The sequence below is a fragment of the Cannabis sativa genome, chromosome 4 (genome assembly GCF_029168945.1).
Source record: "Cannabis sativa cultivar Pink pepper isolate KNU-18-1 chromosome 4, ASM2916894v1, whole genome shotgun sequence".
NCBI classification, from domain to species: domain Eukaryota; kingdom Viridiplantae; phylum Streptophyta; class Magnoliopsida; order Rosales; family Cannabaceae; genus Cannabis; species Cannabis sativa.
In genome coordinates this window covers 1,581,209-1,602,224 of record NC_083604.1, presented here as the reverse complement: position 1 = coordinate 1,602,224, position 21,016 = coordinate 1,581,209, and the positions used below count along the sequence as shown (strand labels likewise).

The following is a 21,016-nucleotide window of genomic DNA, read 5'->3' as shown; positions in this document are numbered from 1 at the left end:
AATGCTGTATCAACATTCATCTTGAGTTCTAGCAATTGAGGTCTAACCCGAAAATCAACACCATTTGCCATGATATAAGACGACAAATGTAAGTTACTGCTGCAACATTCGAATTTTTTCTGTTGGTTAAGGTATCTTTAAATATATCATCTACCTGTGTACTGTTATTACTCAAAACTAGCACAGACCAACAAACCATGGCAATCTCACACAGCTAGCTTTAACTAACCCGAGCACTAACTCGCACCAGCCAATCCATGAAAACAACCAGATCCGCCACCAAACATCCTGCTGTTATGGAGCAGAAGACTGTGCAAAATAGTTTCGTCCCAAAGGTTTAAACATCGGACACTCATGCTGAACAGGCGCATGCATGAGATGCAACTGGCACTAAAGATTGCCATACCGAATCTTTGGCCTTATGGAGAATTGATTTATGTCACATGGATGCACATAACGAGTCATGTAGTGAGATAGAAAAATGTAAAAGAAAGCGTTTAGCATTTCTATTAGCAGTAATTAATACTAAAGATATTGTAAGTATCAACATTAGGCAAAACAAATTGGAAAAAAAAAATGTCACTCGAGAAAAACTGCATAAAACACTACTATGACCTTTGCTGAAATATGTATTTTCTTCTTTAGAAACAACCAAGAATTTGATGACCTCTTGAGCAGAGCAGTTGAGTTGTTACAATTAAATTTATTGATTTTTCCAATCAAGTTTGGTTCTGTAATCATTCAAACTAAAGTTTATATTACTATAATAATTTAAACTATATGGAAAATCACAGAAATTTAATATTATTTCCTTCATATTTTCAATATTACTTCTTTCTTTCGTTAAGGGTTAATAAGAAAGAGATCAGTTCCACCTCAGGCGAACTGTATCAAAGCATAGATTTTCAACTAGAGTTCATCTTGCAGCAACCGATTCATGACTCCTCGTGGCGGATATATTGAACAAGTTTAGATCTAACCTCTGAGGGTATCCGGATAGGGCGATAGTTTTTATCTAACCAAACTGCTGTGGCCTGTGCCTCCACAATACGCTGTGGATAATACATGTTATAATCAGTCATACAGAATGAAGAAGTTCCTTTCAGTGATGTCATTTCAAAGAAGAGAAAGTTAAAAAAAAAAAAAAAGAGAGAGAGATACCTCTTGATTTGGCAGCTTCAAGATGAGATGCTCGATATAGAAGCGAGCTGCTGAAGAGCCAGATATCCTTACCTTCACAACAAACTTGTCTCCACTCTAGTGAAGCACAGCAAGGTGACATAAGTAAGAGTTATCTTGTAGAAAGTAGAAACCCTCTTTAACAGAAACACTAAGCCAGGACAAATTAACATTAAACTTGTAGATTAAACCCATCATCGAAGAAAATCAAAGGCTCAATAGTTTTAAAGCATTTTGCAAATAAAGCAAAAACATTAAATAGACATACTCTTAGAGGTGCAAGGAACTTCAATGACAATTCCGACAATGCTAATGCATCACCGCTGCGAGCAACTGCATCACAGCTTAGACCAAGACTTTCGAAAAGCTCATGACGACCTATTTAAGGTAAAGAAAGAACAAGACAGATACCACAAATGTCATATATAAAGTATAAACAGCAGAAGCATAGCATAAAGGAGAAGAGAGGAGGAAAACAAAGTAACAAATTTGGCTCAAAGTATTTAACAAAATAGAACTTATTATAAACTTTTCATGCCTAATTATCTAGAGAAATGTTAACTATAAGTAACTGAAACACATCACATAGGGTTTTGCAAATTCAAATAATAATTCATTAGGGAGTGTTTAAACAAATCTTGGTTCTTGGATTATTCTACTTCTCCTACAATAGCTAACACTAACAGGACATTTACCAAAATCTTTATACGGGATTTGAACCCGAGACCTCAAGGTTATGAGCCTTGCGCGCTACCAAGCTGCTCTACCCGCATTGACAATGGGAACTAGGGTTAAACAAGGATTGAATAGCCCATTTTTACAGAAAGGTAAAAAGTTGAGCCAGAAAACTGAAGACAAATTCATACTACACAAAAAAAATTGTAACTTCATAGTTGAATTTGATAATGAAGAACCCCAAACATGGATCACCAAACTAAAAGCTACAAAACTGTGCCTAAAACCAGAGTATCACATTCAACAATTCTGCTCTATCAAACTATAGCATTTGAATTTGTTACACTTGAAAAATGATCAAAAAGGAATGTATAATCTCTAAACCAAGAAAAAATGTGTACCATGTTGGCAATAACTTGCATAAACAGCATTGTTCACAACACCATACTGATCAAGCTCATAATCACGAACTTTAAGCTCAATTTCATAAAACTCGTTCATTCTGCAAAAAAAAATCCCAAAATATTGAAACCCTGAATTTGAAATTCAAAAAATCCCAAATAAAGCTCGGAAAGAAGAAAGCAATGTAGGTACCCTTTGCCACCTTTGACATCGAACGGAACGGAATTGCATGAGGTCAAAGTCGAATTGGGGAACGAGCGGAGACGAGGCGGAGTGAGGAGCCGCCGAGTAAGTGGGAAAGCAAGTGATGAAGATGACGAAAACGAAGGGGAAGATGAAATGGGGCGATAGAGAATCGGAGCCGCGTGAGGATTGTAGGAAGGAGACAAGGTGAGCAACATGTTGGATTGTAATTGTCGCCGGAAGTAGAAGTGGATGATCGGTCGGAATAGGTCCGAGCAAAAGTGTATGTAAAGGCTAAGAAGGTGCCTTTGTTATTAACGGCCCAACTAACTCTGTTTATTCATTTAATGACTTTAAAGTCTCTCCCAAAAATAAATATTTAAACTTTATGGGCGGACTTACGTAGAGGCCAGAGTGTTCCTAAAAAAAATTGGAAAAAAAAATGAATATTATGTATTGTAGTTAGTTAGAGATACTACCCTAACTATACTCTTTAAATATTAGTAGGGTCGGCCTTTTGTAAATGGGCTAAAGAAATTTGTTGTGTGTGTGTGTGGTAAATATTATTTTGGACTCTTGTTTTGCCAAAATTATTAATAGGACTCTCTATTTTGTTAAATGATAAAATGAACTCTATATTTTTTAAAATTCTACAAATAGGACCCTGAACTGATTTTATGTCAGATAAAACTTAATAATAATCTAATTTAATGATGTTATGACAAAACTGGTTATCTGTTCGTGTTAAAAATTGTCTTAAAATTGGCTATATTAAAAAATAAAATTGTTAAAAATTGAGCTCATGGTCATATTTTTAATATTTTGAAAAATATAGGGTCCATTTTATCATTTAACAAAATAGACGTTCAATTGGTTGCAAAACACAATGTCCAAAATAGTATTTACCCTTTATCTAAAGTAAAAGGGATTATTTCACAAAAGCATAAAAACAACAAAAAATTACAAAACTTCGGTTTCACAGAATTTTAAACATTTTTAAGATTTTTTTTTAATTTTATTTACAGAAAATATAGTCTTTTTATGTTGTAATCTTGTTAATTTGTTGTTGATTTTTTGTTATCTGTATGTTATTTTTTTTTGGTTATTTTAATGTTATTTTCATGTTACTTTTATGTAGTTTTCTTGTTGACTTTATGTTATTTTCGTGTTATTTTTTGGAAAACCGTAAAATGTTAAAAAAAACACATTTTTTGAACGTAAAAATATAATTATTTTACAAAAAATAGTGCCTTATGTAATTATTCCAAAGTAAAATGTGAGTATTATTGTGCCTCCTTTTATAAAAAATTTCAAAAATATTACTTTTTTAATGCAAAAAAATATACTATATAAAAAATTTATGTCCTAGGTTTGAGTGAGCTCTAGGTACGGGCCTAGCCCGCCTTAGCCCAGGGTCGGACCTGACACTAATATGGAGTGAGACTTGAAAAAATGAGGTCCATGTTAGAAATTTTATGAATGAAATATGAAGCATATATAAATCGTATATTAAATGCGAAATTAAATGGAACACATATGCACTATGAAAAAGTGATAAATTTTATCTCCTATCATTAATTCTTATAGCTTTAATCTCACACGAGTTTTGAATCAGCGAAAGAAAAAAAAATTGATTAGTGTGAGTAATTGCATGTCATTAGTTACACATATATTATTATCATCACTATTATTATATTATAACCAATAATATAACAGGTAGTGTAATGAGCAAAACAGAATAGAAATTCAGTAAGTTTTGTTGCTAAAATTTTAATTTTTGTGGTTAAGTATTAAAAACATAAAATTCAAGTAATTTTGCTGTCAATATTCCAAACTAAATATCACTATACTAGAGTTCTTAAGAAGGGTTTTTTTTCTTCAAAAATTTCTTTAATTGGGTGTAATAAAGTCTATGATAATTAATAAACAGCACGTAAATATTAAATTCAAATATTGTTTATTAAATATAAGTAAATATAATATTATTTTTTGAAAGGTAATGAAAAATTTATTAGAATGAAGCTTGAAGCATTACAATAGATAAAAGTTCATTTCGAGTATTATTTTTGGTAAACATACGAACTGGATAGAAACAAGAGCTACACGCAATACCATGCGCAGCTTTGTTTACAGATCGTTTAACAAAATGAATCTCAACAGACTTTAAACAGTCTAAAATGAGCTTACAATCCTAGACCAAAAGACCAAAGGGTGATGGCATATAGATTGAGCTATGCAAAGCTTGGATAGCAACCAAACAATTAGTTTCAAGTTATACATCCATCCAGCCCTTTCTCTTAATCCAAATAAGAGTCTCCTTAATGCTGACGATCTCAACGATGGCATCATCAACACAGCCAGGCTTACTCGTAGAAAAAGCTTTAAGAAGCTGACCACGACAGTCACGGGCCACACCTCTAGCCCCCTACCAGCCTTTCGAAAGAAATAAAGCACCATCAACATTTACCTTAATCTTGTTCAAACCTAGTTCAGTATAATGCTCAAGTCCTGTGTCCAAACCCGAAGAAAAAAAACAAAGGACCATATTTTTTAGATTGAGAAACCTTCCACTGATTAAGAACTGATCTTGCTGAAAGCACCACATCAAAAGACGTAGCATACTTTCCCCTTTCAAACTACATCATTGCGGGCATTCCAAATCGCCTAGCCGAGCATCGCTGCTTCCTCAAAAATTGCATCAGAACAAGGCTTCTGATGTGGAAAATGGATAGCTTCCAAACAAACTTCCACATAGCCACATCATTTACATCCACCTGTAAGCAATCTTCTTTGTGCTAGTATTCATATGCATCCTTCACCAAATAAGTGCCATAAATATTAAATGAGCATGCTAAGAATCCATACCAGCAGAACTATGTTGCAAACTGAGAATAATCTCACAATCTCTTGAATAAAAAATATCTGAGCTCCACATCCCAACTTTGACTTTCTACAGTCATAAACCTATCAACTGTGCAGTCATCAAGCCCAACCAGATCAGAAGTAACAAACAGATTTTTCTTGTTAGGGAGCCAATAATGGTCCTTTAGAACCAGGGCCAATATTACATCTCGCACCAGCCTTAATTAAGTGTTGAGATTTAAAAGTACTTTTTCAAATAAAGCTTAGATTATTTCTAAATTCAGTTGTAAGAAAAGTACCTTTAGGATAATACTGAGCCTTGTAAACTCAACTTACAAGAGACAAATCATTAAATCTAATAATAATCGATTCAATCTAATTATAATCCAATTATTTTCATGTACAATTTAATTGTAATTAAATATCTAAATTTTTTTTTGTAATTAAAATGAATTTAATTGACTCCATATAATTAGATTAGTTTAGATCTTATCCTCCTTTAAGTGTGGGACTAAACCCAAGAGTCTTCCTCCTTTAGTATATACCTAATTTTGGGTATTCATTTAAATTTTACCTAAATTTTTACATTTGAAGATATAAAAATTTAGGTAAACTTAAATGACTACTCCATATTTTTTTTTTAGGTGTAAGGAAATGATAGTACACCAAAATTAGCTATATACAATATAATTATCTTTTTTTAAAGAACAAAATAAACATTTAATTATATTTCTTAAAGAGAAATTCATTAAATAGAAGCAACACTACACATGAAAAGACAAGTTTGCTTGTAAAACAACACTCACAACAAAGGGATCAACCCCCCTTTCCAACAAGCACAAGCTTTCAAATTTAAAACTGTTTTGGCTAATAAATGAGCAACTCCATTTGCTTTCCAAACCACAGAAATTATCAAATATCATTTAGAATTATATCATTGTCACAACAACCTTTATTTAGACAAGTTTGATTGTTTGAAATTTTTCCTTTAAAAGGTGTATCTTAATGCAATACCAACCCACTCCAGGCTTGGAATGATCTTTGGCAATGAACTAGGGGATTGTGCTTTGTGTGATGAAGTGAATAGGAATACCACAAGCAATCTTTTGGGTGGATGTGACTTGATCAAAAGACTTTGATTTACAAGCAAGTGGAATCTGAGAATTGAGACTTTGAATTTGGTTTTGGGACAGGAGCTTCTCAAGTGGATCCTTAACCATCCTTTCCTCAAGAAAGAAGATTGCAGTGAAGTTAAAATGGAGGTTTATCTTTGCAGCCTGTCTTTATCACAAAATGTGGAATGCAAAGAAAGTGAGAGTGATAGTCAAAGATGGTTTTGGTAATACTATATTATCGATGGTTTATTGATGGCAGGCTGATATTTTCTTGCTAAGTAATTTAAATGATTATCGATGGTTTATTAATAGTATATTGGTGGTTTATCGATGATTCTGTCTTGTGTGATACTTTTGTTATTTTTTACTATATTTTGTCTAGAGTCTAAATAGTATCAATGTACCATTAAAAAATTATCGAAAATTTTCATCAATTATCGAGAAGATGTCGATATATAATCGAAAAAGCATCAATAATTTGTTAAAAAACCCAGTTTGACGACAAAACCAGATCTCGCTATTTTAAAGGATAATCAACAAAATAACATCAATGCAAACAACAACCACACAGATTTATTGAAAATAAATTACATATTAATCTAAACGTTTAAGAAATTCTTTGAACAGCACTTATCCATTATTGAGATAAATGTGTACGATTCTTTTCGATGATGAGGTCCGGCTAGGGGTGTGCATAAATCGATCCAATCCAATGAGAACCGACCGATCCAATTACAACCGACCGCCAAACATTGGATATCCAATTGTGATCGGATCGGATTGGATGTTATTTTTAAATATCCAATTAGATCGGATCGGATGGTGGATGGGGTGTCTAAAAATCCAATAGATCCAACATCCAATCGAACTAATTAGTATTTTCATTTAGTTTGGATGAGTAATTAGATTTTATATTGTTATACGTCAAATCTATATGTATATATGAAAATTAACATTAAAGTTTTACTTTTTTTTTCTTGGATTGGATGGATCCAGTCCAATCCAATACATACTGGATCTAAAATATTGGATGAATCCCTTTTCTTGCCATTGTTCATTCTTCTTTGAACAGAAATGTTTTAAAACAAAAAAACAAATGGAAAAAATACTAGGTCTAAAATATTAGATAAACTCAAATTAAACAAATAAATATATATGAAATACATCCAATGGATAGAACCGATTTAATCCAACATCCAATGGATGTTGGATCGATTGGATGACAAAATTAATTAGATCGGATGGTAAAATCTAACATCCAATATATGATTGGATCGGATCTGGATAGGCTTAAAAATATTAGATGTGATCCAATGAATACCCCTAGGTCCGGTCGTCCATCGAGATAGGTCGAGACATAAGGAGCGAAAAGATGGAGAGAGAGAGAGAGAGTGATTACTTTTTTTTTATTAGCCAAGGGTGAAATAAAGAAAATATGTAAATAAAAGAATTATTTTGTATAAATAAATTGGAAGTCTAAATTTTGATATGGGATATTTTTTTAAGCATACAAATAAAATTTTTCTTACAAAAATACATAGAAAAGTTTGATTTGTAAATATTGGTTATAAAATTGGAACATATAGTTACAAATTTATACTTTTATTGTATTGTTATGAATATTTTTAGAGAAAAATAAAATTTGTATTTATAATTAAAAGAAATTATATATTTTATGAGTTTTAATACAATAAAAGATTAGTATTCTTTTTGAAAAAAAAAAAATTATTGGAAACTTTTCTTAAGGTTAAAAAAATATGGAAAGAATAGTTTAGGGTAACTAATTACCTCTTTAGGATAACTAGTTACTTTATACTTTTTTCTTTTCAAATTTTTCCCATAAAATAACTTTTTCTTAAAAAAAAAAAAATATCCATAATTTTGCAAACTTTCTTAATAAAAACAATAACAAAAATTTCCTTATAATTATGTTCTTCCCGTAATTTTGTAATTTATTCCATGTTCTGTAATTTTATTCTTTTATTTTTCAAAATCTTAGGTATTTTTAAAAATTCCCCATAATAAATTGGGTATTCTTCAAATTTTCCTTTCTACATTACATCTTATCTCATTTTGGTCCAATTAGAATTATGCAACATTGAGAATATTTTTTTAAATTTTTATTATTATTATTATTTTTACACAAAATACCTAAAAGAAATCTCGAACCAAACTTAACAACATCGGACACTATGTGCTCGTATTTCCAAAAGAAACTTGGCCCCATACTATTTGGCCTCGGAGCCTTATCCGAATGCATTTTGAACAAGCATAATTTAGTTAGTTTTAAAAATCTTTAAACTAATAAATTTAGTTAAATCTCTTTCAAAAAAATATTTTAGTTAAATAATCACATTAATTTAATATAAGAGAGTTATATATTAGGCAAATAATTTCAATTAGCTAGGAGGAGAAGCCAAATAATTAAAACTTTACAATTATTGTGTGAAATTATTTCATGTATTGCAAATTCCATGATTCAAAGTAGCACATAAAAAATTCTACATTTGGCATATTTGATCAATGGCATGTTGACTTAGAAATTCTCTTAAAATGGGATTGAAATTCGACTAATTAACACAATCAATCAATCAATATACATAATAAAGTAGTTGCAGCTGTAATACTTATCAGAAATATTTTCAAAATCATGAATTTTAAGACGTCAAACTTCACCTATATATATATACACACACACTATATCTATATATATATAGAGAGAGATAGAGTCGGCTAAGTAATTAGTGCTTCACAGCTTGAAAAAATATGAGGCTATTATACTCATGTCACCTTCACACTTACATGACTTTAAAATTTTAAATTTTTTTGGTAAATAAATTTTAAATTTTAATTTTGTTGAAACTATTGTGTTTGTGATAGTGATTCTAATATATATACTTAAGACCAATAATAGGCTCTGAATTTTGTTCCACCTTTGGAAAGATAGAATTTTTGGTGTCATTATTAAAATAAGATATAATTTTGACATAAGTACTTAAAGTTCTATATTTGAAATTGTAAATGACATAAATTTTATGATTATTTATAGTAGCATAAGTATTCAATGTTAGTAAAATTATAAGTTTTGTAAGTTTTGTTTACTTTCGTAATGCAGACTCTGCTTTATTAAAAGAAGATTTTGAAATGACTCATATTACATATATCTGTCCAGATTTAATAATTTAGAATTTAGGTCTTAAGATATTAGCGAAGATTGTACTAGCGAAATTAAAGAAATTATCTTTTACTAATATTTAGTACTTATGCCATTAAAAAAATTATTAAGTTTAAATCGCTTAAAAATTAAAAATTTAAATATTTATGACACTATTTACTCTTAAAATAATAAGTAATATTTAAAAAAAAAGTTACTAAAAAATTGTTTGTATTTATAAAAGTTTTTTTTTTTCTTTCGAGCTCATTATCTCGATGAACCCTAGATGCTGGCATGGTCCATCTTAGCCCAGGGGTGATCCTTTGCAAACCTCTATTCGAACTATATTTATGATCCACTTTCGAGCAATGAACTAGTGACGGAGGTAGAAATTACAAAATGGAAAGGCAAATTGTGAACAAATTTATTTTGGAGATATATATTTTTTTTAGGACAAACCTCTTCATCAATTACCTAATGTCTAAGAGAAATGATAAAAGATATTAGTAGTGTTGTCTAATATCATTTAAAGTGTCATATCAAATCCTATATAATTTAATGTAATAAATTTTTTTAAATATTATTAACTAATCACAGGATAACACAGTTGAGCACCACTATAGTAAATAATAACAATGCTCAAGTTGTAAATATGTATACCAAATTAATATTGTACTCTTTCTCTTATATTCTCTTTCATCACTGCATGCAATATGCATTTATTCAATTTTTATATTTTAAAACATTCTAAATCATTAAAAAAACACATTATGCTTACTTACACATGTTATTGGTGTAAGATAATGCAAACTAAACAAAAAATTAATATAGAATATATATATTTACGGCATTTTTTTCGGTGTCATATTATTATTGTTATAATTAATTATTAGATCTCATATAATTTAAGAAAATAACTTTTAAAAAATATCGTTAATCAATTATAATACGTCATCTATAAAAAAATACTAACACCACTAATATTTAAAAACAATACTCAATACAAATTGTTGATGGTTTGTTCTTTGTGTATGAATTTCATTTTCAGTCAATCCAATCATAGTTTTTAGCCTTAGGATAATAGGTAGTTCCCCACCCCACAAACACGCGTGCACTAATACAACAACACAAGTTTATTATTTATTTATTTCTTTATTTTTTTTTTCATTAAAACATTGGGTGTAAAATTTTATTATTACTATAATATCTTCATTAATTTTCTTTTTTTTTTTCAATTTATTATAACATTTTATGTTTCAATCAAAATATACTATACACAACTTGTTAATAAGCACCGATATATACACAATTCCTAACTCGAATACTCGTAAAGAAAAAAAAAATGGAACCTCAACGATAAGAGGAACAAATATGTACAAATATTAACTCTGGTCCTACTCGAACTTCTATTCTTCGTTACAAAGCGAAAAAAAAAAAAAACCCTTTCGTTAGGTTAAATACTCGGTGTTGCGTACAATCATCACCATCATCATCTTTCCTTCTCACAATTATTGTATTCATCATCCGATGAATCTAGAATTGTAGAAAAATAATAATGTTCATATTTTTTTATGGAAAAATAATAATGTTGTTAATTGAATATATATCTATCTTTACCTTTCTTCTCATTACAATCACATGACTTGTCTTTTAGCCTTTCTTTACGTTCAAATATAGGTAACAAAAAATGGCATCTTTCTTCCACCAATAAAGCCATTTTGACCCAATTTAGAAACCCTTTAATTTTCTCTATCTTTTGGTGATGAGACCATACAAGACTCTATCTTCACACTATTGTATATATCTAGCTACTAAGTACCAACATATCCAACCATGGCCCCCCGGCCCATTCTTCACCTACAATAATTGACCCTTTTCTACACATTAATATACATCATATGTAAATGTGTTATATATAAAAGGTTAATTAGTAATTTTTTCCCTCAACTTTAACATGTACTAAATCGTGCCCCCTGAACTTTTTTTGTCGTTAAAAATTTCTCCCGAACTATTGAGATTGTTAAATTTAAGGACTTTTGTCTAATTTTAGTAAAAGAATTCTAACGTGAATGAAAGTTCAAGGGGCATGATTTAGTACATATCAAAGTTTGAGAAGCATGATTTGGTAGATTTCAAAGTCTGGGGAGCATGGTTTAGTACACAAACAATCACTGAAACAGTAAAATTGAATGAAATTAGACAAAAGTCTTTAAATTTAACAATCTCAATAATTCAGGGGGAATTTTTAACGGCTAAAAAAATTCAGAGGGCACGATTTACTATATGTCAAAGTTCAGTGAAAAAATTACTAATTAGCGTATATAAAATATCATTGATATATAACTTAGTATACTTTCCTTTTACATGTATTTGTAAGTTTTTGTGGTTACATTTCATTATAGAATAATTTATAGTATGTATTAATATATATATATGGAAGGGTTTCAATGGTTACATTTTTATTGTAACCATCATGGTTACATTTTTTTAAGCCATTGGATTACTATTAAATGGTTGTGATTAATTTGAAAATTAAATAAAAATAAATAATAAATAACTTGTAACCTGAAAGTAACCTGATCATTTATTTCCTTATAAAACTTTAATTAAGATTAATTATATTTTAAAATTAAATTAATTATAATCATTAATTAATTTTTTTTACAATTTATTACTATATAAGGATCTTTTAGCAATTTATTTTTTTTATACTTAATTTATTTAAAATTTTATAGCAAAACTTTTTATAATTTAAAATTATACACATATAATTTCATAATTTAAATTTTATTATACTTGTAATTTTAATTTTAAATAATTACACTTAATTATTTAATTTTTTTATTTAAATATTTAAAAAATAAAAAATAAAATAAGTTGAAGGATTTTTTAGAAAAAAAAAATGGCTGCACTTGTTATCGATTGATTAGCTTGAGACCTCATACTTAGTTCATACAATTGTAACAAAATAATTAAATATTATTTAAAAATAATTATTATTTGAAAATTTAGTATAAGAAGAGAATTTTAATTTGTGTCAAAAGAAGTTTAATTTTTGTAAAAAAAAAAATAAATTTTATTGTAAATATTATAATTAAATGGCTCAATTATTAAAATAATTCAAGTAAGGATTTAAATATAAATATTAATTGCTAAAAGATGTCTTGTTAAATATTTAATTAATTATTTTAAGAAAATAGTTAATTATAATTAAATAATTCTAAAAAAGGAATGTCTATTTAATTAATTATTTTAATAAAATAGTTAATTATAATTAATTAAATCTAAAAAAGGAAAGTCTACCTATTAGTAACCTGCTATTATAGGTTAAAGAAAAATATAACCATATGGTTACAATAAAAATGTAACCATTGAATAGTCACCCATATATATATCTATTCTATATAAAGTATGCCTATATAACTGAAATTCTTGGTTTATGAGAAATTTATGGGTAATTTTTTATTTTTATTTAATAAAATAATAAAATATTATTTATATATAATAAAATAATAATAAAACAAATCCTATTAATATTTGAATTGATATTTAGCATATTTAGTATCTCTTCTCTCCTTAATTCTCTCATTTTTTTTTTATTAAGTTTAAAATATCCTAAATCTACCCTATTATAATTAAAATAATATTCTTAAGAAATATTTTAAACGGATATAAATCTCCATCTATATATTTATAACCCTAATATTATATATAACCTCTTTAAACCTACAACTCAATATAAATATATAAAAATAAATTTGTCTGATACAAGCTCTCTATCACCATATCTATCTAATATTACTAATATTATTAATCTTTTATCTAATATTTTCACCTTCCTTCTCTACATATTCTAGCATTGTATAATGAATTTGCTATTGATTTATTTTTGTTCTTTTTATTGGATAGCTATTCTCCATGCAACTATAGTACTTTCTTTTTTCTCTATATATTTTCTGTTGTTATTTTCTTAAAAAAAAAATCATGAAATAATAGATTCTTTTCATTTTTTTTTTATTTCTCATTGATATTATGCTATAAATGAAATAGTTGTCTCTATTATTTTTTTTTATTTACCACAGTGATTTTTGCTATAAATGAAATAGTTGAGGTTATGGGTTAATTATGAAATATTTTTTAGTAGAGGAAAAAGAAATTGAAAAGTTTTTGATGATAATTGATAAAAAATGATGACAAAAAGTATTTGGATGATTCACTTGCACTCTATCCATACAATTATTAATAATGTAAACAATATTCTATTAGTTTAATTTAATAAAACAAACTGCTATAGTCATACTTTATTTAGTTACTGAAATCTAAAAAAGCAAAAAAAAAACATCAAAACCTTAAATAAAACTAATAAGGGTAAATACTATTTTGGACCCTGTGTTTTGCAAAAGTTACAGATTGGACCATGTGTTTTGTTAAATGACAAAATGGACCCTGTATTTTCTAAAATAGTAAAAATAGGACCCTGAGCTTAATTTTTGACAACTTTTTTTTTAATGCAACCAACTTGAAGACAATGCTTAATACGAACAGATACAAAAAATGTAAACAGTTTTGTCATAGCACTTTTAGATCGGATTATAATTAAACTTTATTTTGACAAAAAATCAATTCAGGGTCCTATTTGTACTATTTTAGAAAATAAAGGGTCCATTTTGTCATTTAACAAAACACAGGGTCCAATTGGTAACTTTTGTAAAACAGAGGGTCCAAAATGGTATTTACCCAACTAATAACAATAATTTTGAATGATCGAGATATGAAAATAATGCATTATGAGATACAATAATTTTTTTTTATACCATCTTATTTATTTATTTTTATAAAAATAATTTCTTTTAACAAAGCAATTTAAAATACTACATATATAATAAATTTTAAATTTCTTAATAAATAATTCTAAAAAATAATTAATAAAATTGTCATTTAGTTTTTAATAAATAAATTATTTATAATAATATGAAATGAAATAATATATTTATAATTTTACTATTCTAATTTTATATTTTTAAGTAACTATTTATTATAATACTATAAAAAAATTACATCAGCCGCGCGAAGAGCGGCTATATTCCCTAGTATATATATATATATATATTATGTTGTTTATTACTTCATATTATTATATAACATATATAATATTAGGTAAGTTTACAGTATACTCCTTATAGGTTTGTTTAGTAAATTCTTTATTTGTTTCGACACTCACGAGAATTTTGTAGTCTATTTTTTTTTTTATGATCGTGTTAATATTTATATTTTAATTTACTTTTAAGTTTTAAAAAAATTCTGAATAGTTTATTATGCTGAAAACAAGATTTACATATTTTATTGTACGTGTGACTATTTTTTTTATACGTATAGTACGCAACTGTTTAAACTTTATTATCGGTATTATAATTAATTGAAGTTTTTTAAAAATTTACAAGTAATTCTAAAAATTAACTAGCTACCAAAATAATATTTTAAGGGATGTATAGAAATTTCCTATATTATTAAAGTTTTATACATTAGTTGCTGATGATATATATACTCAATCTCGATCCACTTAATCTGGTTATAAAAGTTTGATTTATAATTAAATGTAATTTTTATTTACAATAAAAATTTATTTGTGACTAAAATATAGTATTTAGATAAAAATTATCACTAATTTAATTTTAATCACAATAATTGTTGTGACTAAAAATACATTTAGTCACAATAAATTATAATTTTTTGTAATACTTTCAGCTATAAATTTTCTAATCACAATATAAGAATAATGATAAGTAAAAAAATTTACAGTAACAATTTTATTTTGGTAGCCGTGCCCCTCCTATTTATTTAATTTTTTTAAAAAAAACTTATTAGAGATGATATATTTAGGTTTTCTTTAACGTATCTAGCTACAATATAAACTATACTATATATAGTCAAATTTAGCTGCAAAATATTTCAAATACATGAATTTTAATGCATAAAAAGGTTTACACATTATTATTTTCAAATGTCATATATATTTTTTGAGATTTTATTCTGATTGGATTCATATATTCTTATATATAAGCCTGAGAAAATTTAAAAATCAGTTTACTGTCGTTTTAATGTTGGACTGTTAATTAGTGTTTGTCGTTTCATTTCAGCTACCAAAATGTCGTTTTGGTCAAAGTTAAATATGGTTAATTTTATTAACACCTTTTACTAAGTTTATCAAATATAATTCCACATTTGTAGTTACATTATTAATATTATATATATTTATATATTTATATATTTATATCTATATTCACTGTGTAAGATCTTTTGTTTAGTCAAGCACGTTTCTATGTTTACTCAAACAAAGAAATTTAGATAATCAATGGATAGAATCATTATTAATTAATATCTTGGAAGAAATTAAAATACTATTAATAATAATAAATAAAAGATTATATATTTATATTCTGAAGACCCAGGTCTTATCTTTCTTCTTAATTTATTCTCTACTATTTTAAATTTATAATAATATATATAATATAGCATATTCAAATTCAAAGAGAAGCTTCTTTTCGAATGAATTTGTTGGTCAAAAAAGTTTTAATTTTTATAATTACAATAATATCGTATTTAAGACAATAAATTATAAATTTAGAATTTTGGTAGTATGTTCAATTGGAAGAATTTTCTGAGATTTATTATTTTAAACAAATTTATTAATTAATAAATTTTATGATTTTTATTCAAAAAAAAAATTAATATTTATTGAGTTTATTAATTACAAATGCCATGTTTCATCATCACTTGTTTATATATATATGTGACAGTCAGTAGTCCTGTGATCCGTAAGGGAAAATATCGGGTAAGCTGTGCAATCCTACACCACTTGGGGAAGGTCAAGTGGGATGATTCTGAGACTGTGTAGGTATGGGACTACACAGATGAAGAGAGCTTAATGGATTGATTGGTACTACCTAAATCAACAAGGTGTATCTTGTTTTCCGGTAGCCCATCTCGAAAGAACTCCACAGTTAAGCGTGCTTGGCCTGGAGCAATTTCAAGGATGGGTGACCTCCTGGGAAGTTTTTCCAAGATGCGTGTGAGTGAGGACAAAGCACGCTGAAAACACTCGTGTTGGTCTGTAGGGTCAGTCATCAATCCAGGAAGCAGCCAGAGTGGCGTAATCGTGTATAAGAGCCATCAGTCCGTGGGTATAAGGGCCCAATGGAAACTTGAAACGGGGACGTTACAATATATATAAGAGAACATTTACAACTGAGATCTTAACAAATTAATGAAAGCAATTTAGCTAATTTGTTACATATCTAATTCAAATAAATATATTTAAGAGGTAGTAAGACTAATGAGAAGGCATATTTTTGATAATAATTGAATAAGACTATGATTGCAATAATTAATTTATAAAAATATATATGAGAAAATATTTTTTGTAATTAACTTCTATTTTTGAGGCTTTTTATATAATTATATATTTTTTTAATATCTTTATATATTAAAAGTGTTTATCTAACGGCAATTCTTGGTTTAACGATTCTTGCTTTAACGATTTTTTTTTTATTTAGCCTTACACGATTAATTTACACGGCTAAATTCAAATTTTAAAAAATAAATCCAATAATTAAACCCAAAAAATTAAATAATATTTACGATTAACTTACATATCTCTCTAACAAACTACAATTTTGAAATTTTTTTACACTGCTTCATTCAAATTTCAAAAAATAAACCCAATAATTAAACCCAAAAAAATTAAACAATCTTTACGATTAACCCATTCATCACCCATACAGTAAACACAACAAAAGCCTCTCTCTCAATTTCACCTAAAACAGAATGCAATCATCAGTTAACAAATGCAACATATATTATAACCTTATTATTATTATTAATTTTGTAATATTTGTTTTTCCAGGTCAAAGATGTTCTTGCTGCTATTATTTTAAGAACTGGAACAAATGCAACATATATTATAACCTTATTATTATTGTTTCCAATATATTTTTACTGGACATAAAAGTTTAATAATTTAAATTTATTATTTAAATCTCTCTAAATTAAATATTATTTATTTTTGATTCATTTATTTCCTTCCAAACTCATAATATAATACTTAATATAAAACATAGTATACGTGCATTGCACGTAACAATATACTAGTATATATATAAGGTCGGTTCAAGAGTGAGATAGAGGTCACACCCAAAACCTCTTATTCACATTCAAAAAAAAAATATTTTAACAAAAAAGTACTGCATTTATTTTTCTTTAAAATATTATATTTTTATTTTTATTATTACTTATTAAAAAATATAATTATTTTCTAAATCAAATACTTGTTTTCATCTTTTTAAGATACTACATACATTTGATATTTTATTAAAAAAAATATGTTTAATTATATTCTTAAAATATTATATTTAAAATTTTTACTACCATATATATATTTAAAAAAAAAAAAACATAAATTTGTTATATAAAAAAATCGAATTAGGTAGTATTAAACTTGTTAATATCACAAAAATAAAATTTCAACTTTGAATCATTCTCCCTTTAAAATTCCACTAAATATCTCTTTTTCAAAAAAATATAAAACATGCATCAAAATTTCAAATCCCTATACTATACATGCAATTTTTCTTTAAGCTTAGTCTAAAAGAAGAGTATAATAACTAATAATAATAATAATAATATTTTGTGAATTATACCTGAAAACAGATAATCATGATCTTATAATGAAATTTATTCTCGAATATTAATATTTATGTTGAAAAAAATAAAAAGTACTACTTTTTGACTGGTCCAATTCCAAGTCTCTTCTCTTCTCTGTTACTGTGAATATAATATGACCAAAACAAACCAGTACTCAACTAAAGAAAAATATTAAATAGTATTATTGTTGTCTACTATTTTTTTCGGTGTCATATTGTCATTGGTGTAATTAAGTATCGAATCACACATAACAATGCTCAAATAGAGAAATGTTAAAAGGCACCAGTAGTGTTTAGCACCCTTCTATATATCACTATCGCTATTGGTTCAATTAAGTATCAGGTCTCATACAGTTTAATATAATAACTTTTAGAGAATATCGCTAGCCAATCGCGAAAAAACATGTCAAGAGGTATTAGACACTAGTGGTACTCGATAGCAATGCTCATAAAAATAACTTTTAAAAAATATTACTAACCAATCATGAAACGTCACCTATAAAAAATATTAAATACTACTAATACCCACTAACAATACTACTCAACAAAAATATACTAAATAATTTGCTACACAACAAATTCCCAGCTAAAAAAAAGTGTATATATAAAATCTAATAATAATAATAATAATAAAGGTGCCTTTATTACGAATTTTAGGTCTATAAATATTTAAGCATCTGGTTTTCTCTGTTTCACTTTCACATGCACTTGTTTTTTCAATAAAGTGAATATCATCATAATAAACACAAAAATCTATAGAATAGAGAAATTAATAATTAGCTATGCATACCATTACAACAAAGTTCAACAATGAAGAAGAAATTGAGTTAAGAAGAGGGCCTTGGACTCTTGAAGAAGACACTCTTCTCATTCATTATATTTCTCTTCATGGCGAAGGCCATTGGAACTTGCTCGCTAAACGAGCAGGTAAGAAGAATGTCACGTCACTCTGTGTAATATTTTAGTACATATTTTTATTATTATTAATTACTATTGTTTCAGGGTTGAAGAGAACTGGAAAAAGTTGTAGATTGAGATGGTTGAATTACTTAAAACCCGACATTAAACGTGGTAACCTAACTCCACAAGAACAACTCTTGATCCTTGAACTTCATTCCAAGTGGGGCAATAGGTAAATTAATTAAATTAGATTATACCTATGTTTTATTATGTGTAATTTTGATGTCGTTTTGAGCAATAACATTGTCGTTTTTGTTTGTATTAGATGGTCAAGAATTGCTCAACATCTTCCTGGAAGAACAGATAATGAAATAAAGAATTATTGGAGAACAAGGGTTCAAAAGCAAGCAAGACAACTTAATATTGAGTCAAATAGTAAGAAATTTATTGAAGCTGTTCGTGGTTTTTGGGTACCTAGATTACTTCAAAAGATGGAGCAAAACACTACTAATTATTTAATTAATACTAATTGTGATCATTCTTTAATGACCACAATCCAAAATGGTCAAAATTCCAATTCAGGTTCACTTCTACTTCCTTATAATTATACTACTCACGAGTCGTCGTCATCATCGTCGTTATCATCATCAACAACAACATCAGCAGAGAATAAGGCCATCGAAACGACGACACCGTTTGATTTGGGCTCAAATGCCCAAATCGTCAACACAACAAGAAGTGATGATCAAGAAGAGCAACAACAACTACTCAAAACGACAACTTCTTCTTTAATAAACGACAATGGTAATAATTTATTGTTATTGGATGATCAAAATTGTTGTGTTGATCATGATATTATGATGAGTAGCTATGGGATTGAGAGTCTAAATTTGGACCCCCTTTTGGAAATTGAAGCATTTGACATTTTGGAACCCGAGTGCCAGATGGCGGCCGGTGATTGGGTGATGAATGACAACATGGGAGATGCTCTATTATGGAATATGGGAGAAATGTGATGGAGATTTATTAGTTGATTTAATTTAAAGGTATATATAGGTAGCTAGATGGGTATCTAGGATGGTGGTGTGGGTGTGGTATTGTTTATATAATTGTGGGAAATATTCAATACTCAAAAAGTATATTTACATATATATATTTACTATATATGATTATTATATTAAGTGTAATTAAGCACATGCATGTCATTTTATTTTCTATGTATATATGATATATCTAGTGAGTACCCTGTTGTGTAATTGGAATTTATTGTAGGAAATATATTGTTTTTCTATATGACTCCAATTCATAATATAATGATAACTTGTGTAGTACATATTCATATAAAGGGATACTATTTTGTTCCGTGATGTACTTTTATGGAATATATTTCGTGATGTACGACAGCCGTTAGATGGAAGAGTTTTTTGATCTGAGGGCTGGGATTGATCTAGGGGTAATTAGGGTTAAAAAATAATAACGTACTCGGAGACCCATCTATGTACCACATAATACATTCCATGAAAGTACATCACAGGACAAAATCGTGTCCCTATATATATATATATATTACTTTGACAGTTTTTCGAAACTAATATAAGTCTTTTCAATATATATGTTTCTTGAGAAAATTTTTCTAGAGATCTTTATATCTTAAAATTATTCCTGATTATGCATATTTAATTTTGAAGTTCTTAAATGATGAACTATCGAATCTTTTAGATATATACAAATAGTACATATTAATTTATTTAAATTATATTTAACACTATTTAATTTCATAACTATACAATCTTAAAATGTATAGCTAACCTAATTTTTTATCTTACGTATCACAGAATTTTAATTGT

General features: G+C 27.5%; 2 protein-coding genes and 1 long non-coding RNA gene across 3 annotated transcripts; 2 read left to right on the top strand and 1 right to left on the bottom strand.

Annotated features, from left to right (window-relative positions):
* Positions 1 to 583: 583 nt before the first annotated feature.
* LOC115714862 (acyl-acyl carrier protein thioesterase TE3, chloroplastic) lies at positions 584 to 2,913 on the bottom strand. The gene is made up of 5 exons (XM_030643626.2): positions 2,449 to 2,913; positions 2,256 to 2,356; positions 1,448 to 1,557; positions 1,162 to 1,257; positions 584 to 1,052 (listed from the first exon to the last, which is right to left on the bottom strand). The coding sequence occupies exons 1-5, from the start codon at positions 2,655 to 2,657 to the stop codon at positions 936 to 938; spliced, it is 633 nt and encodes a 210-aa protein (XP_030499486.2). The 5' UTR covers positions 2,658 to 2,913; the 3' UTR covers positions 584 to 935.
* Positions 2,914 to 4,349: 1,436 nt separating this feature from the next.
* LOC133036614 (uncharacterized) lies at positions 4,350 to 6,860 on the top strand. Its single transcript, XR_009687187.1, has 2 exons — positions 4,350 to 5,215; positions 6,329 to 6,860. It is a non-coding gene; the product is annotated as an uncharacterized LOC133036614 (long non-coding RNA).
* A 12,069-nt stretch (positions 6,861 to 18,929) lies between these two features.
* On the top strand, positions 18,930 to 20,536 carry LOC115712385 (transcription factor MYB62). The gene is made up of 3 exons (XM_030640656.2): positions 18,930 to 19,196; positions 19,272 to 19,401; positions 19,495 to 20,536. The coding sequence occupies exons 1-3, from the start codon at positions 19,052 to 19,054 to the stop codon at positions 20,183 to 20,185; spliced, it is 966 nt and encodes a 321-aa protein (XP_030496516.2). The 5' UTR covers positions 18,930 to 19,051; the 3' UTR covers positions 20,186 to 20,536.
* The last annotated feature ends 480 nt before the right edge of the window (positions 20,537 to 21,016 follow it).

Bases quoted from the DNA above. Each gene is read 5' to 3' on its own strand.
- LOC115712385 (XM_030640656.2), top strand. From the start codon at position 19,052: ATGCATACCATTACAACAAAGTTCAACAATGAAGAAGAAATTGAGTTA. The intron at 19,197-19,271 runs GTAAGAAGAATG...CTATTGTTTCAG, and splicing joins CTTGCTCGCTAAACGAGCAG to GGTTGAAGAGAACTGGAAAA. The intron at 19,402-19,494 runs GTAAATTAATTA...TGTTTGTATTAG, and splicing joins CATTCCAAGTGGGGCAATAG to ATGGTCAAGAATTGCTCAAC.
- LOC115714862 (XM_030643626.2), bottom strand. From the start codon at position 2,657: ATGTTGCTCACCTTGTCTCCTTCCTACAATCCTCACGCGGCTCCGATT. The intron at 1,558-2,255 runs GTACACATTTTT...TACCTTAAATAG, and splicing joins TGCAAGTTATTGCCAACATG to GTCGTCATGAGCTTTTCGAA. The intron at 1,053-1,161 runs GTATCTCTCTCT...TATTATCCACAG, and splicing joins TGAAGCTGCCAAATCAAGAG to CGTATTGTGGAGGCACAGGC.